The sequence below is a fragment of the Odocoileus virginianus genome, chromosome 5 (assembly GCF_023699985.2).
Source record: "Odocoileus virginianus isolate 20LAN1187 ecotype Illinois chromosome 5, Ovbor_1.2, whole genome shotgun sequence".
Lineage (NCBI taxonomy): Eukaryota > Metazoa > Chordata > Mammalia > Artiodactyla > Cervidae > Odocoileus > Odocoileus virginianus.
Window position 1 is genome coordinate 80,967,147 of NC_069678.1, and position 17,620 is coordinate 80,984,766.

General features: G+C 39.8%; 2 protein-coding genes across 11 annotated transcripts in view; one reads left to right on the plus strand and one right to left on the minus strand.

Annotated features, from left to right (window-relative positions):
• Window positions 1-587: 587 nt before the first annotated feature.
• Window positions 588-6,053, minus strand: TMEM69 (transmembrane protein 69). Of its 3 annotated transcripts, none has more exons than XM_020897399.2 (4): window positions 5,968-6,053; window positions 4,833-4,936; window positions 2,765-2,872; window positions 588-1,590 (listed from the first exon to the last, which is right to left on the minus strand). In XM_020897399.2, the coding sequence occupies exons 3-4, from the start codon at window positions 2,804-2,806 to the stop codon at window positions 877-879; spliced, it is 756 nt and encodes a 251-aa protein (XP_020753058.1). In that variant the 5' UTR covers window positions 2,807-2,872; window positions 4,833-4,936; window positions 5,968-6,053; the 3' UTR covers window positions 588-876. The 3 variants fall into 3 exon arrangements, with proteins under 3 accessions (XP_020753058.1, XP_020753057.1, XP_020753054.1); XM_020897398.2 differs by having other exon boundaries at window positions 2,765-2,901; XM_020897395.2 differs by having other exon boundaries at window positions 2,765-2,904.
• GPBP1L1 (GC-rich promoter binding protein 1 like 1) overlaps window positions 5,161-17,620 on the plus strand; it is a 62,120-nt gene continuing 49,660 nt past the window's right edge. For 2 of the 8 annotated variants that reach the window (XM_020897388.2, XM_070468235.1), the window contains exon 1: window positions 6,697-6,864. The gene's annotated coding sequence lies outside the window, so the exon portion shown is untranslated. Of the gene's footprint in view, window positions 5,180-6,118; window positions 6,267-6,696; window positions 6,865-9,450; window positions 9,650-17,620 lie in introns of those variants that run through there. The other 6 variants (XM_070468231.1, XM_070468233.1, XM_020897393.2 and 3 more) reach the window with 6 other exon arrangements.

The window sequence follows — 17,620 nt, forward strand, 5'->3', positions numbered from 1 at the left end:
TTTCTCAGGAGACAGGTAAGATGGGTCTGGTACTTTAACAACCCCGTGAACAGTATGAAAAGGCAAAAAGATATGACACTGGAAGATGAGTCTCCCAGGTAGGAAGGTGTCCAATATGCCAGTATGCTACTGGGGAAGAGCAGAAGGCAACTGCTAATAGCTCCAGAGAGAATGAAGCGGCAGGGCCAAAGTCGAAACAACACTCAGTTGTGGATGTCTGTGGTGGTGAAGGTAAAGTCCGATGCTATAAAGAACAATATTAGATAGGAATCTGGAATGTTAGGTCCATAAATCAAGTTCTGTCTATACTCTGTCAAATATCCTGATAAAACCAGAAAATATGTCCAACTCTTCTTTGAACACAGCTTTCTCTTGTGATAGTGCTTCCTACTGACTTTTAAAGCCACAAATCTTTTCAGTTCAAATTACTAGGTTATTCCAGGTAAAATAAGCTTGGAAATGCAATTTCCAGGGGCAACTGCAATGAAAACTCCATACTAGAGCCACCTATTACTTTCAGACACTCATGAAGTTTTCCTCTGAGAGTGTATGTGTGTGTTTTCAATGACCGTAAAGCTCTAGCACACTGTTTTTCATCTTTTTTTATTTACATTTTTCAAAACAATTAAAACACTGAAAATTTTAAGTGGATGCCTATAACTCATAAAAAGACTGAATGAGAATTTTACTTAAGGATTTTCAAGCTGCTTCTCAGTGATATCTATGAGAGAAAGATTTCTACAAATGAAAAATAGTTTGTAAAGAAAATATCACCTTTCCTGGGAAAAAGCTAAACAGGAGAGGTAGAAAAAGATGACTGCAAAACACAAGGCTTCTAACCAACATGCTAACATCATCTATAGAGTAGTTTTATATTTATTTTACTTGCCCAAGTCTCTTGGGTCCTTTCTCTGGATAAAAATCCTTCACTAGTAAAGTGATTACAAATGAAAAAAAGGCCACTAAAGTGACTACTATCCTTAGGGCTTTGAACCAATTGGGATAATGGGGCAAGAGAAAAAGTTCAGTGTGTAACGCTATCCCCAAACCTATTATGACTGTGACTATAGCTTCACTGAGTCTTTCAGAAATAAAGAAAGCAAACCATGAAAACACAACAGGAGCTATACTATTAGCTAAATTGAGGAAGTCTGGTTTGGCTGGACTACCTTCTGGCAGAGCAAAACCCCATCTGATTCCTCCCAAGAAAGAAAGGAAACTGGCTCCATAAGCCATCTGAGTAAAAGCTAACATGGGAATATAAGTCTTTGTCATCACCATGACCAGTGGTGGAGCAACGAAGGGGATTAGTCCTGCCAGGGTTATGTATAATGCTGGCTTTGGGCTGTCAGGCAGGAAACTTATGGTTCGTGGTGGCCTGGCTGGAAGCACTGCTTGCTCTTGCTTCTTCTTAAAACTGCATAGGGAAGTATGATAATACTGTGTCTTGCTCACACATGCTGGAAAGGATGAGAAAAGCCAAAGCCTTGGAAACAAAGGGGGAAAGTTCTGCTGAAGATATGTCTTGTGAGAAAGTGTTTCTATTCTCCTGCTGGCTCCTGGTCTGACTGTGGAAGTGTACTTCAGCATCTATAGGGAAAACAGAACCAGAAGACAACAAAACAGACTTATAAAATCACCAAATGTTTTAGTCACAATATGAAACAATATAAAAACAAACCATGTGCTTTCTGTTAGCATGTCAAACTTAAAGGTTGGCGTATAGGGTGATGTTATTGCTGCAAAGACTATTAAATAGCTATACAACATGCAAAAGAAGCTACTACTGAATAGAAACCGTGATAATGTTTTGGCCTACCACAATATTATCCCATGAAAGAAATATCTGGAGGAAGAGGTAAAGACTAGGCCTTTAGCTTTTGGCATTCTAAACTGCCTCTTCTATTTATAAATTGAAAAAGAAGCTGCACTAATTATTATGGCAATTCTGTTTTATGTAAAGAAAATTAAGCTTTAGACACTGCATAGTTTTCATAGCTTCATGCCTTTCTACAAGTCTCTGCCTAGAATTTTAGATTACCATTTTTCTCTCTAGTGAACTTACCTTTCAAAATTCAGCTGAAAACTTTCTCCAATCTGATTTAATTCTGCTATAAGTTAAGTACCCTATGCACACTCCTATCATAACTCTCATAGTGAATTAAAATCACACGTTCACTTGTCTGTCTCAGTAGACCTGAGGGCTTGAACCATTTTTCTTTTTTCTTTGCCTTAAAAAAAAATCCCCAGTGCTATTCATGGCATATGGCCAAAGCAATAACCTCTTCTGCTGATTTTGTTCTTTAGTGAGTAGATGCCATACTTCAGTAGTATCAACTGTAACTCAGAAAATACTGGATTAAAGAAAACAAAAGAGCTATTTAAAGAATCTTGGTAGTTACTCAAAATTGCTAGGAATGATTCCATCTTGAGAACTGTTTTTTTTTTTTTTTTGTCTAGAATGTTCTTCCCTGAGGTATCTGCATCACTCATTGCCTCACTCTGACCACCCTATTTATAAATGCAGTACTTAAAAGTCTACTGTCCCTATTCCCCTTCCCTGCTCTGTAGTTCTCCACAGCACTTGCCATTTGACATACTAAATTTTTCACTTTGACATATTAAATATTTCACTTATTTGTATTTTACTCTTACCCAGATCACCTAGAGTATGAAGATAAGGATTTTTGTCTTATTTTACTACTATTGTCCAGTGAAGCAGTGCTTGGAAAGTAGTGCTCACATATTTGCTGAATAAACCAACCTTTGAAGATGCTTGAGAAAACTTCTGGATGAAGTGAAGCATACTGGGTCCCAGTGAAAGTCTTGCTTAGGAAGATGCCACACAGTTCTGATTAATGTATTTTTACACCTAAGTGGAGGGTCTGAATCAGAAGCATGCTGCTGTGTACAAAATAAGATGTCATTTAATGTTCTTCACTTCATACATAATTTTTAAAAATAGGAATTTGGGGGAATGTCTTCCATATAATAGTTTCCTTTGGAAATAGTCATTAATGTTTTAAAAAATCTGTAACATGTAGTAAACAGATCCTTTTCTTTGAATGTTATTTTAGCTTTTGCTGTTGGGTGTAAAGAGTAAGGCAGAGACAATATATCTAGATTTTTACAAATGCCTCTATCATTTCCCAATTGTGTGACCTTGGATAAATTGCTTCCTTGAAGTGCCAGCTTTCTTATCTTTAACACTGAAAGTCATAGCTTGTCTGCTTTCTTTTTTCCCCTTAGTTATTTATTTTGGGGCTTAGGAGTTTATAGCTTAAAAGTAATGATAATAGCAATCAATTCAACTAGCTGTGAACCAGGCATTATAACTATGTGTTTTATATGCACCAACTTATTTAATACAATCCCCACATCAACTTGGTGCTGAGTGATATTAATAACCTGTTAAGTTAAGAGTGCAGATTTTGGAGTCAAATGACCTGGGCTGGAATTCTGGCTCTACTATGTATTAGTTATGTGATTTTGGACAAATTATTTAACCTGATTATAGTGCAATTCACTCACCTAAGGCTTTTAATAACTACATAGGGTCACTGTAAAAATTAAATAAGCTAATAGATGTAAAAAGCTGAGCACTGTCCCTAACACAAAGCAGGCACTAAAAAAAAAAGAAGACCAAACTAGCTATTATTCCCACCTTACAAAATGTAAGCAACCAGTAAGTGACTGAATGAGAATACTATTAACCCAGATCTGTTATGTTTACATGAGTCCCAGTATTAACAAGAAAAACAGAAGTGTCTAAAATCCAAAACCCACAGTTGCTGCTTAATTTAAAAACTTGGGGACTTATCTGGTGGTCCAGTGGTTGAAGAGTCTGCAGTTTCCCAATGCAGAGGACATAGTCTGAGCCCTGTAGAGGAACTAAGACCCCACATGCAAAAGCAACTAGGCTCTCCAGCCACAAGGAGTCACATCTAAGATCTAACACAGATTAAAAAAAAAAAAATCTTGGCAGAGCCCCCTTGCATCTCTCAGAAGATTCCTTTATTAATAAATCTACTTCTCGCCTATTGGGGGAAAAAACAAAAGAGTGAACTAATTTCTTGATCACAGATATTAGGGCTGGGTCAAGAAATTCTGTATACCAGACTATCGATGGCTCTCTCTCCATATATGGAAGCAAGTAGGGAGTTAAGTTATCCTGGGTCAATTATATAATATGGGCTTCCCTGGTGGCTCAGATGGTAAAGAATCTGCCTGCAATGCAGGAGACCCAGGTTTGATTCCTAGGTCAGGAAGATCCCCTGGGGAAGCGAATGGCAACCCACTCCAGTATTCTTGCCTGGAGAATTCCATGTCTACAGTGCATGGGATCACGAAGAGTCGGACACAACTGAGTGCACAAACACACACACACACACTTCCTGACTCCCAAACACATAACTTGCAGGACCGACCAACTCACGTTTGTTCAAAATCACCTTTTTACGGGATTTCAAAAATCTACATGCTCCCTCAACCTTCCAAACTCCCTAGGCACTGTGACAAGTGCTTTCCAACTCAAAGGTATTAAAGCAAAAATGTGGTAGCCTAAAGCCCGGGATGGCAACGGGTGAGGAGATTAAGGACAAAGACCCAAGAGTTAATCCACTCAATTTGGGTGAAAATGCTCAATAGTTTCACTGCGCCAAACTGCAACTGCAACTGTTAGAGCCGACATCAGTAGAAAAGGGATGAATTCTGGACGCAGAGATCCCCGGGAAATTTTGTTCAACAGTGTCCGCGGCTTCAATTTACAACAAAGCCTTGGAGCCCCACCACTTTCCCCAACCTGCACCTGTGGCAACAGCCCTGCTACTCACTTGCCAGCGTCGCACACTGAGTTAGAAACCCGAACTTCAAGAAGAGCTCGAACTCTGGAAAAAAGTCTTCCGGCAAGCGAGAATAAATAGTCCCCCCTCACTTCCTGAGAGCAAAAAAAAAAAAAAAAAAAAAAAAAAATGAGTCCGGGTGGAAACTTGACCAGCGCTAACTAGTTCCCACCCAGGGTTTTCTGTAAAATCTTAGTTGTAGTAGAAACTGGCTTTTGAAGTCTGTAGGGTACATAAATGGTCCTTTCTTTTCTAGTCCAGGTTTCCCAGCCAAGAAAATCTGCCCCACAGAGTTCGGGAAGATAGAGTGCAGTTACTGAGTGATGGTGTGGAGGAAGGTAGGAGATTTGGAGTCTAGGCCAAGTATGACTTGGCCAGATTGCTTGCCATCTCTGGAACTCATTTTTTCTTTTTAAAAAATATTTGTTTATTTGGCTGCACCGGGTCTTAGTTACAGCATGTGGGATCTAGTTCCCCGACCAGGGATCGAACTGGAACCCCCTGCACTGAGAGTGTGGAGTCTTAGCCAGTGGCTCACCAGGGAAGTCCCTGGAACTCATTTTTTTACTTTGCATTTAAAAGCGGTTTCTAGGATAGCCTGGGCATATCTCACAGCTCATTAAGGTACTGAACTAATACTACTTAAGGGGGGAAAAGTTCCACTTCATTATCTTTGCTGGTACCTGTAAATTTTGTTAAGAAATAAAAACAAGGGGCAAGGCTTTTATTTTCATGAAAACTGTGATAAGAGCCTTTAGGGTGACCGGTAAGTTAGATTATTCCTCCTGTCACTCTCTAACTTTTATTTGTGGGCTTTGTGACCTTGAGCAAGTCCCTTCCCTTCTCTGGGCCTCCATTTCACAGTCTATCAAAGGAAACACCATCAGGCAATTTTGTTTATCTGAAAACAAAAGGAGAGCTGCAGGAGTCCACGCTAGCCAGTTCCTCCATTCCTCCCGATTCAACCTAGCTTCCCGGTTGCCGGCTATCACTTGGTTTAGCCTCTCGTACAGAACAGGTTCACAGCGAATTCTTCGTAATAGTAACACTTTTCAGTCGCCATAAGCTTTCACTTTTAATTTCCTTCTCGGCCATGACAGCGCCGCCCCTTCCCGTTATGCTATACCCAATGAGACTTAGAGCCGCAGAAACAGCTTCTCCGCCCTGGCACTGGAGCAGGCTCTGGCCAGAAAACCGTCCAGTACTGGGACAGGGGCGTGACGCCAGCGGCCGGGCGGAACTACCACTCCCAGCGGGTAGTGCGTCTGGACCAGCCACTCAGGCCGCCAAAGCCCGGCCGTGTGGCCTGCTGGGGGCTGGAGTCTTAACGGCGCGCGCACGTGAAAGGAGGAAGGAAGGAGCCGAAGGTGGGAAAGGGTCGGAAAACACACGCGCCTACAAAACCGGTTTGTTAGTACTTGTAAGGTAGTTTGGAGAAGTGCGCTTGCTGAGAGGTGGGGTGTGGGAAGGTGCAGAATGAAGGGGCGGGGAAAAATGGGTGCACATATACACCCCCACCCACTCATTCACCGGCGCCTAGGCCCTAGTGCCTGGAGAGGAGATATGAAGGGGAGTACCAAACCCAGCTGGTCTCCGCCTCTGAGGCGGCGCTAGGAAAGACAGTGTTCAACTCTGTAGAGGGGCGGAGGCGCCACCAGGAGCCGCAGCGGAGGGAGCTGGGGGCGGGGCGAGGAATAACCGCCGTCCTCTCAGCCAAACGTTGGCTGCTTGGGGCGCCGGCGGGGGTCACCCGAACTGGGCTCATGCGCATGCGCATGCGCCCCTGTGGGCGGTGCGAACGTGTGGGCGTGTGTGAGGCGGGGTCAGATTGGGGGAGGGCCGGGCTGGTCGTCGCTCCTCCCCCTCCACCCGGTCTGCCCCTCCTGGGCCGTGTGGGCCGGGCAGCCATTTTGGGAAGACCTTTGTTATGGTTGTGGGCTCTCCACTTCTGCCGGATCAGGAAGCTGGGGACGCACCCTCAGACGCCGCGACTGGTCCCTAACTGTAGCCCCTCCACTGCCCGGTGAGTGAGAGTTCCCGACAACGGGCAGTAGGGGGTCGTGAGTGACCCGGCGCAGGGCTCCACCCGGTGCCTGACTGACCGGCTGTTGAAACAAGTTGAAGGAGGCTTTCACACAGGTGGTTGGGTGTAGGTCGGTCCGGGGACCGGGAGCAGAGCCCACGGGTCGTGTGGTTCGAACGGGGCACCTTCCCCCACGCGTGGAGCTTTGTACACGACCGTCGTCGAGACTCTGCCAGAGCGCTCCTACTTCAACTTTGCTCTTCGGGTCGGAACACTCACCTGCGGCTCTCTGGCTCCTCTCCAGGCGTTCCGGCTTGTTGGTGATTGAGTAGCTTGGTTTACGGGTTACTTTTTCTTTCTCTTTCTTAAATTAGAGCCAAGGGCTTTTGTTTTCCAGTGATGGAAAAATCTAAGGGGAAAAAAACGTGTGAGTCAAATGTGGGGTATCTGTGAGGAAAAGAAGAGCTTTAACCCCGCACCCCTGCCCCCAGTGTTCCGGTTCCCCTTGGTAGCGAGGTGTTTTCGTTGATTTAGATTGTCTGTCCAGTCCCTACCGACTCCTCCCTACCTGGAGAAAAAAGCTGGTCGATCTTTAAGTGTTTTAGTGAGGACTTTTTCTGTTTTATATCTATCTCTCCCTACTCCCCGTGAAACTCAAAAGAAAGGCTGAATCTAAAATGGCTGTAGCTTGGGGAAGTGCCCCGAGCTTACTAACTTAAATACGTTAACAAGTCTCGAATTCTTAGTTATTTTTCCTTAATTGTTTTTCAATAACTGGGTCTTTTGATCTTACTGTTGTCTTATATTGAAGAGTCTTTGCTAGGTGAAAACAAAGGTGAGGCTAAAGTAGTTTGCTTACTCCAAAAGTTTACATAAGAGTGGGTGCGGTTTTTTTGGTAGTTGCTTATAGTTTTGAAATTGTGCTGTGGTGTTAATTTTATCAGCCAACTTTGTGCTGTTAAAGTTGGTTTGTCATATTTGTTAAAATACTCTTAATGTTTATTGCTTATCTGGGAAAAATAAAGTTTATGATGGCTCACGTTTTAGTTTAGTAACATAAGCCACATTCTGTGTAATTCTTTCCAAAAAGTATAGTGATTGGTCTTCAGTAGACTTAGATTTGCAGTTTGGTCGATTGCTGGCCTTTTCTAAGGTCTTTTATGTTGGGACATGCCTCAGAAGAATGTAAGACAAATGAAAACAAACTTTAAGTGCAGTGCCTGATTGTTGTGCCTTTTTAAACAAAAGGCTGTTTTTTTGTTTGCTGCTTAAAAAAAAAAAAACCATTAGATCCAGAGGTTTAACTGAAAACAAAAGGGCATAGAATGGAAATAAAAAACAGTTAACTTCAGTATTTGGGAAGATGCTCCAGTTTCAAGTTGAAATCTGTCTAAAAGATAAAATAATAAAGTGCTAATTTTGAATGAGAAGTTTGAAGTTAATAGGAAAATAAACTATTTTACTTCATCTTCCTTCCCTAGGGAGTCAATTTCAATTTACCTTTCCACATTGGTTCAATACAAAAGTTTACTTTTGTCAACTCCCCTAGGATATGTTGTTGTTGTTCTTAAATTATTTTGGTGGTTTTACAGAAAAAACGTTTAAAGTGCTCTATAGAAATTACAAGTCAGTTGCTTTGTGTTTTGCTTTTGTTGACTACTGAACCCATAAACTTGGGTGAGAACTCATATTTTTTAAAGGTTCAGTTTGTGCGTACTGATACAAATATTCTTTCAATTGATTCTGAATAGTATCTTATCAAAGCGCTTGAAATTTGGTGGTGGTGGTGGGTGTTCGGAAGCCATTTTTATTTTGAATAAATTCAGCTTGGTTTTCTTGTCAGTGGCTGTTTAGTAGTTTGGTTGAGGACAGCACATGCAGCCATTTTAATAAGTTTGGAATGACAAGAAATCTGGGACATATTTCTGTTTGTAATTAATATTTAAATACTTAGATAAAACATAACCATTTTGAATCATACTTCCAACAGATTGCGTATCTTTGTTTTATGATTAAAACGTAAAGTGTATGCACATAGTAACAGGAGTAACTAATGTGCCATTGGCTTCCAGTTGCCTGAATTGCTTTATATTTTTATTAGTTTATTCCTGTGAGGTAGATATTGTTTTATTCCCATTATTTTAGTTGAGGAAAATAAGTTCAGATATTCATCCAACTAGTATGTATTTAAACCTAAGCAATTTTTAAATTATCCCAACTGAAAAAGTAGTTTGTGGAAAAGGCAAATTGTGCTATGTATTTATGGTTTTTCAACTAATTGTAATGGGGAGGGAATCTAGGTGATACTAAGATGAAAAACTTGAATGAAGTTTTTGGCTTTTCCCATTCATAGAAGGGGACTGCCCTGGTGGCTCAGGCGGTAAAGCGTCTGCCTACAATGCGGGAGGCCTGGGTTCGATCCCTGGGTCGGGAAGATCCCCTGGAGAAGGAAATAGCAACCCACTCCATTACTCCTGCTTGGAAAATCCCATGGACAGAGGGGCCTGGTAGGCTGCAGTCCAAGGGGTCTCGAAGAGTCGGACACGACTGAGCGACCTCGCTTTCTTTCTTTTCTTTCATACATAGAAAACATACTACTTCATAACTGACTATAGTTGCCATTGCCTGCAGTTTGATATGTGGTTGTGCTGAGAGGTAACTGCCCAAGTCACTTCAAAATCAGACTGATTTTTAAACCCACTGGATTTCTGCTCAAAACAAAACTGGCTACAATCAACCTTGAAAAATAATTCAGTGAGATGAGCAGAACTTCTTTTGTCCACAGGTATATCTTAACTAATAAGGTAAAATATTGCTCATGTTATGAATTTTACAGGTGATTTCAAATATACTCCACAAATATTTAAAGGCATCTGATGCTGGGAGGGATTGGGGGCAGGAGGAGAAGGGGACGACAGAGAATGAGATGGCTGGATGGCATCACCGACTCAATGGACATGAGTCTGAATAAACTCCAGGAGTTGGTGATGGACAGGGAGGCTTGGTGTGCTGCAGTTCATGGGGTCGCAAAGAGTTGGACATGATTGAGCGACTGAACTGAACTGAATAGTTATTTTTATTTCCTGAAGCAAATAGCCTTTTGGTCAGACTTCCCTGGCAATCCAGTGATTAAGACTCTTCGCTTTCATTGCAAGGAAACCTGGGTTTGCTACGTGGCTGGAGAAGTAAGATCCCGCATACAGCATGGCATTACAAAAAATAATAGTAATAATAAAAGTTATTTATTATTTTTTTAAAAATCGACCTTTAATCTGTTGGACATGTTATTTTTCAAACAAAATGTTTCAATCATTCTTTTAAGAAACACTAAGAAATGCTGGAGGCTATACTGTGGTGCCAGTTTCAGCCTGTTAAGGTCTAGAAATGCCTAGGTGACTATAAAACATTCCTGCCACCCAGGAACTTAGTAGTTTAGCAGATAAGCACAAAAATATTCACAGGATAACAACACAGAAAGCTGTCTTTCTTGAAGGAGTTAATTTTTAACATAGTCATTAAGCTTACCTTTCTTTTCTATAATAAAACTACTTTGCCATATATTAATCAGATGTCAGACAAGAGGATCATCAGTGTGAACAAAGTTTTAGTGCACTTATCTGAGTAGCAGGTCTGTATGTGTGGAGTAAGTTGGTTGTGTTTTTGGTTTTTTGTCTTATAAGAATTAAGTTTGATTATACTTTATATTGCAAACTCTGGTTTCTGCTGATTATAATTTTGAAAGTGTTAGTCCCTCAGTCATGTCCAACTCTTTGCGACCCCATGGACTGTAGCCCACCAGGCTCCTCTGTCAATGGAATTCTCCAGGCAAGAACACTGGAGTGGGTTGTCATGCCCTTCTCTAGGGGATCTTCCCAACCTAGGGATCGAACGTGGGTCTCCTGCATTTCAGGCAGATTCTTTACTGTCTGAGCCACCAAAGATTATATATTTAAATGTCATTATATAAAAAAGTTCTCTTCTGAATTACTGCTGTCCTTGAAGTTTACAAGTATGTTGAAAAGTTGGTTTGGGGGTTCTTTAGTTAGTTAATTAAAAGGTAGAACTCTTCCAGTGTTCCAGCTATGTGCTTATGAATTATTAGCTCTGCTTTCTAATTAATCTTACCAGGTATGGTGGAAGGATAGTGAGAACCATTTATTGAAGGCTTCATAAGCTAGAGGGTGTAGCAGAGTCCATTATATGTTTTCTTACTCCTTAAAACACTTGTTTAAATAGGTGATATTAATGCTTCTATATGTGAGTGTACAGAGGATCCAAGCAGTTCAGTGGTTTGCATAACATAGTGAAAGGTGGGGACTCAGACAGCTGTCTGATTCCGAAGCTGGATTTTCACCATATCATGTAGAGAGATGGTGTGGTGGTATGATGGGCATGGTGCCCTTGGTTTGAATCTCTGCATTACCACTTAAAGCTTTGAAACTTTGGTAAAGTTTTAGGTACGATTTCTGCCTGCTTCTTTGTTAAATGTGGGTAATAGTACCTTCTCATAGAGTTTTTGTGGTAAATAAATGAAATAACATTTGTATAGTTCCTAATACAATGCCTGACCATTGTAAGTACTTCATGATTGGCAAGTAAATCTTTCAAAATTGTCTTTATCTTTTACTCATTGAATTAAATTGTATGGAATCTGAACAGCACATGGACTTTTTGGTATTCCTTTTTTCCTTTTCTAGTTATTACTTTTCTGTTGACTTCTCTTTATTTGAATCAGTATCCAGGTCCCACACACTGTAGTTGACTGATATTCTTTTAAGCCTGTCTTAGTTTGTATGTTTCTTCTGGGTTTTTTCCCTTGTACTTTGTTGAAGAAACCAGGTTATTTCTCTTGCAGTTTCCCCCATTCTAGATTTTCCTGTAAATTGGTAGCCTTTTTTTTTTTCCTCTGGTTTGTTCAGTGTTTCTCATATCATTTTCTCACAATTTCTCTGTTGAGCAACATAGAGTAATTGTATGAGATGTTAATCCTCCTTCAACATGGTTGTAAAATGGAGTGTTTGTTTTGGTCCTGTGCCCAATTCAGTGTTAACTTTTCCAGGTAGTTTGTTTCTTGTCCTTTTTTTCCCTACCTAGTGTTTATTTGTTGTATTATACAATTGAGCTAATTATGCTGGGTTTGTAGTGGTTTTGTCTTCTTTTTTGGTTACTAGTGAGTAGTTTCCTCAGCCTGTTTGGTCTGAAAATTTCTCTTCTCAAAACAGCATTTTTTTCCTGTTGTTTACGCCCCGCCCTGTGTGTGCGTGTGCGAGCCAGGCCTCTTCAGTCGCATCCGACTCTGTAACCCAGTGGACTGTAGCCAGCCTACCAGGCTCCTCTGTCCATGGAATTCTTTGGGTAAGAATACTGGAGTGGGTTGCTGTGCCCTCCTCCAGGGGATCTTCCCTGGAGATCTTATGTCTCCTGCATTAGCAGTCAGGTTCTTTACCACTAGTGCCACCTGGGAAGCCCATTTATCCCTCCTAGTCCTTAACTATTAAGCATTACACCTATGGAGTACTCACTGTAAACAAAACCCTTTTTTTATTTCCCCGAGAAAAGCGTCCAGGCACTATTCTTAATACTTTACATATATTCACTCACTTAATCATTGACTTTCCAACAATCTCCAATTACAGATAAGGATTTGAAGCACAAAGAGGTGAAGTGACTTGTCCAAAGACATGCAGCTAGTACATGGCAGATCCAGAGTCTAGAAGAGCTAGAAGAGCAGATCCAGAGTCTGCTCTTCTAACTTAAAAGTAATGTTTGGATTTTGAGCAAAAAATTTATTCTTGAGAAGAGATTTTTAAATATGCTTGTACATAAAACTAATCCACTTAGTTATCTGACTCTTATAGCCGGAATTTAATGTGTCAGATTGCATCAGGTGATAAATATACTTTTGTAACATAGTATGTTTCATAATGTGTTTGTTTATTTGGAACTGTTGTGATTTAAGTAAATTACATTTCTATTAGTGGGATAGTATATAGGTATGTTTGCAGCAGGTGCTTGTGACCTTTTAATAACAAAATGTTGGAAAGGAGATAACTACCTGAGGAAGGTTGCAAATTTTAGTCTAAAAAGTTTATACTTTGTGAAATTACTTTCAGGTAGTGTTTTTTGGAGAATGAATCGGAAGGCACAATGATTAAAATTTGTTACTAATGGGAAGACTGGGAAGATTCATATGTTGGACATTCTAGTAATTGGACTTTAAAGTTGTTCTTTGTTTCTTTTGTCTGTTTACCGTTTAACCCTGTTCCAATATTGCCTTTTTGTGAAACTTGGTGGGAGTGGAAGCTGGAGGACATGTAACTTGTTGGCATATACACATGTACTTTCTTTCCTAGGCCCCTGGTAGCTGTGACCCAGCTGTGCCAATCAAGTACACTTGACTGGGTACTTGAATCTGGAGTGAGAGAGATACAAGAGAGCAAGGACAGTTTAGAATTAATTCTGTTGACTTGTGGCAGTGGCATACTAGCTTGTGGGCAGTTTTCTGAGAGACTTCTTCCTGTGATGTGACTTTGGTTGGTGGTTTTGACTGCTTAACTTGACTTGATTTTTACAGGTTTGCCAAATCATCTTTTTTTTGGGGAGGAACTCTTAATATCCTGTTGATAAATTTCCTATTCTGCTAATATGCCAAAACCGGATTTCTTTTTTTCAAGCAAGGATCCTAATTTGTAAACTTGACTAATAAAATTTGCCCCTTCTAAAAGATACAGTTACTGCCTCTATTTAGAGTGGTGTCCTAACTCAATAAATGAAAAGTCCATGAATGTCTTTTTTAAAGATAATTCTAGGCAAGAATTTTCCCTTTTGTCCACTCCCAATTCTTAAGAGCAGTCGTTCTCAACGTTTTTAAATATATATGGGATAAGGCCTGGACACTGTTAGTTTATTAAAGCCCCCCATGTGTTTCTGTCTTTAGTTCTTTTATTTTTTAAAAAAACAGTGAATGTGCTGTATAGAATATTAGAGTATACAGATATGTGAAAATAAAAACTTGACATTCCTGTCATTCAGAAATCACTACTGTTATCTTTTGGTGCATTTCCCCTCCAGATCTTTCTCTAAGCACATATATATAAAGTTTTTACTTTTATTTTACTAAAATGAGATCAGTTTACAGCTTAGCTTTTATTTTAACTGGGTGATCCCCACACTCCATATTCCTTTCCTTTGGTATGCAGGTGCTATTATTCAAATTTCCCCAGCTGATCCCCCCCCCAAAAAAAAAAGTTTGCTACTGCTGTCTGTCCAAACTAATATCTGAACCAGGACCTTGTCCATTGTAACCCTTTGTTTAGGGAATTTCTTAACAGTCCAGTGGTTAGGGCTCAGCACTTTGTTTCCGTGGCCTGGACTCAGTCCCTGATTGGGGAACTAAAATCCCACAAGCTGTGCAGAGTGGCCAAAAATAAATAAATAAAGTAAAAATAAAAGTAATTTAAAATGCACTTTGTTTAATTTGTCTTTAATCTAGCTTTGTTGTTGAGTTGCTAAGTTGTGTCTGACTCTTTTGAGACCCCATGGGCTATAACCCACCAGGTTTCTCTCTGTCCATGGGATTTCCCAGGCAAGCGTACTGGAATGGGTTGCCATTTTCTTTGCCGGGGATCTTCCCAATCCAGGGATTGAATCTGTGTCTCCTGCATTGGCAGTTAGATTCTTTACCACTTGCACCACCTAGGAAGCCCTTAACCTAGCTTAGTCCTTATTTTTCAGTGATGCTGACTTTGAGACTGGACTGGTTGTCCCGAGAGTGCTTTTGTACAGTTGCATTCTTATGGTATCACTTAGTTTGTTCCTTTTGTTCCTGTATTATCTCTAAAGTTTACAGGTAAAAGCTTGACAGATTTATATCTAAACATTTTGGTGAGAATACATCATAGTTCTATCTCATTTTGCATCATGTCATAATTCACATAATACCTGGTTGACCTACTTTTAGTAGTGCTAAGGTTGGTTCTTGGATTAAGGTGATAATAGTTGTGTCCATATATTAAATAGTAAGTCTTGCCGCTTGCAACAAGAAACTAATTTGAGTGTTGCTACTTTATACAAGTTCCTTGTTTGTTGTTAATCAGTTGCCTAATTTTTTAAAGACAGCTTTATTGAGATAGAATTTACATAGCAAACTACCCACTTTACATGTACAATTTAATGGTTTTTTTTTGTTTTTTAACTATATTCACAATTATATAACCATCGCTACTATCTAATTTTAGAACATTTTCATCACCCCAGAAAGAAGTCTCATGACCATTAGCATTCACCTCTTCAACCCTAGGCAGCCACTAATCTCCTTTCTGTCTCTGTGGAATTGCCTATTTTGGACATTACATATAAATAGAATTATACAGTATGTGGTCTTTGGTATTTGGCTTCCTTCACTAAACATAATGTTTTTCATTTTCATACATGTTGTAGTATGTTTCAGTATTTTTCTCTTTTTTTTTTTTTTGCCGTATAATCTATTGTATGAATATTCCACATTTTGTTTTTTTACTTATCAGTTGATGGTCATTTGCATTTTTACCTCTTTGCGGTTGTTAGTAATGCTGTTATGAACATTCATGTCTTGAGTTTTTGTGTGGATGTATGTTTGCATCTTTCTTGGATCTTTCTAGAAGTGAAATTGCTGGGTCATATGGTAACTGACTTTTTAAGAAGCTGTTTTCTGAAGTGACCCCTTGGACTCTTGGGTATGTTGAAAGAAATACCTCTTCATATCCTCTGCTCGCTTTATAATTGGGTTGTCTTTTTACTGTTGTAGGATTCTTTTTTAATTGAAGTTTGACATTTTATTTCAGGTGTATATGATAATTTTATAATTACAGCAGATATTGCAAGATAAGCAATACAATAAGTCTAGTTAACATTTGTCACCGTATAGAATTTTTTTCTTGTAATGAGAACTTGCAACTTTTAAATATTCACTGCAGTATAATCAACAGAGAGGCCTGGCTTGCTGCGATCCATGGGGTCACAAAGAGTTGGCTACAACTGGGCAGCTGAACGACATAATTAACTGTGGGGCTTCCCTGGTGGCTCAGCAGTAAAGAATCCACCTGCCAGTGCAGGAGATGCAGGTTTTATCCCTGGGTAGGGAAGATCCCCTGGAGAAGGAAATGGCAAACCACTCCAGTATCCTTGCCTGGAAAGTCCTATGAACAAAGGAACCTGGCAGAATATAGTCCATGGGGTTGCAAAAGAGTCAGACATGACTTGGCAGCTAAACAACATAATTAACTACAGTCACCATGTTATACCTTTTATCCCCATAGCTTATTTGTTTTGTAACTGGAAGTTTGTACCTTTTGACCCCTTTAGCCATTTGGCCCCACCCCACCTCTGGCAATTACCAATCTGTTCTCTGTATATGAACTTGGTGCTGCTTTTTTAGATTCTACATATGAGTGAGATCATAAAGTATTTGTCTCTCTCTGTCTTATTTCACTTAACCTTGTACCCTCAAAGTTCATTCATATTGTTGAAAATGGCAAGAATTCATTCTTTCTCATGGCTGAATAATATTTCAGGGTGTGTGTGTGTGAACATGAATGGGGGTGCATAGCTTTTCAAGTTAGTGCTTTCCTTTCCTTTGGAAAACACTCAGAAGTGGAATTGCTGGATCATTTGATAATTCTGTTTTAAATTTTTGAAGAACCTCCATACTGTTTTCCATAGTGACTGCACTAGTTTACATTCCAATGAACAGTGCATAAGGGTTCCCTTTTCTCTACATCCTTGCCAGTATCTCGTCCTTTTTATAATATCAATAACTATTCTCGTAGGTTTAAGGTGATATTTTATTATGATATTATTTGGAATACAAGTCCCTTACATGATATATGATTTGCAGATGTTTTCTCTCATGTTGTCCTTTCACTTTCTTGACTGTGTCCTTTGAAGCACAAATGTTTTTAATTTTGATAAGAAAGTTCAATTTATCTTTCCCTAACTTAAAATCACTCTTGTGTTTACTTTTAGCTCTTATATAAGGCTTTTGACCCACTTATAATTTTTGTGTTGTTGTAGTGGACATCCAGTGATCATTGCACCATTTGTTGAAAAGAAAGACCATTTTTCCCCTGTTGATATATCTTGGCTTATTTGTTAAAAATCATTTGGCCATACTTACTAGGTTTACTTCTGGTTTCTTGGTTCTGCTCCATTGACCTCTGTGTTTATCCTTATGCCAGTAGGCAGAATTGAAGCCCTTATATATGTTCCTTTTTGATTATACATCTTTGTGTCTTTCATCCTGAGTTTGGTGTTGGTCATTCTCTTGTAATTTTAAGTAATTTTGCTTTTTTTGACTATATCCCAAAACTAAGTCTTCCCTAGTAGCCTTGCTGGTAAAGAATTTGCCTGCAATGCAAGAGACCCCGGTTTGATTTCTGGGAAGTTCCCCTAGAGAAGGGATAGGCTACCCACTCCAGCATTCTTGGACTTCCCTGATTGCTCAGATAGTAAAGAATCCGCCTGCAATGTGGGAGACCTGAGTTCAATCCCTGGGTTGTGAAGATCCTGGAGGAGGGCATGGCAACCCACTCCAGTATTCTGGCCTGGAAAATCCCCATGGACAAAGGAGTCTGGTGGGCTGCAGTCGATGGGGTCACAGAGAGTCGGACTTGACTGAGTAACTAAGCATTTCGCAAAACTATCTGATACTGTTATTCCTTTTTTGTTTTTATTTTTTGTACTCATTTTTTAAAACTTTATATGGTATCATAATTTTTAA

Coding starts and splice junctions, on each gene's coding strand:
- TMEM69 (XM_020897399.2), bottom strand. CDS start 2,806: ATGCTTCACTTCATCCAGAAGTTTTCTCAAGCATCTTCAAAG. Junction 1,591..2,764: donor TTTCTCAAGCATCTTCAAAG/GTTGGTTTATTC, acceptor TTTTCCCTATAG/ATGCTGAAGTACACTTCCAC.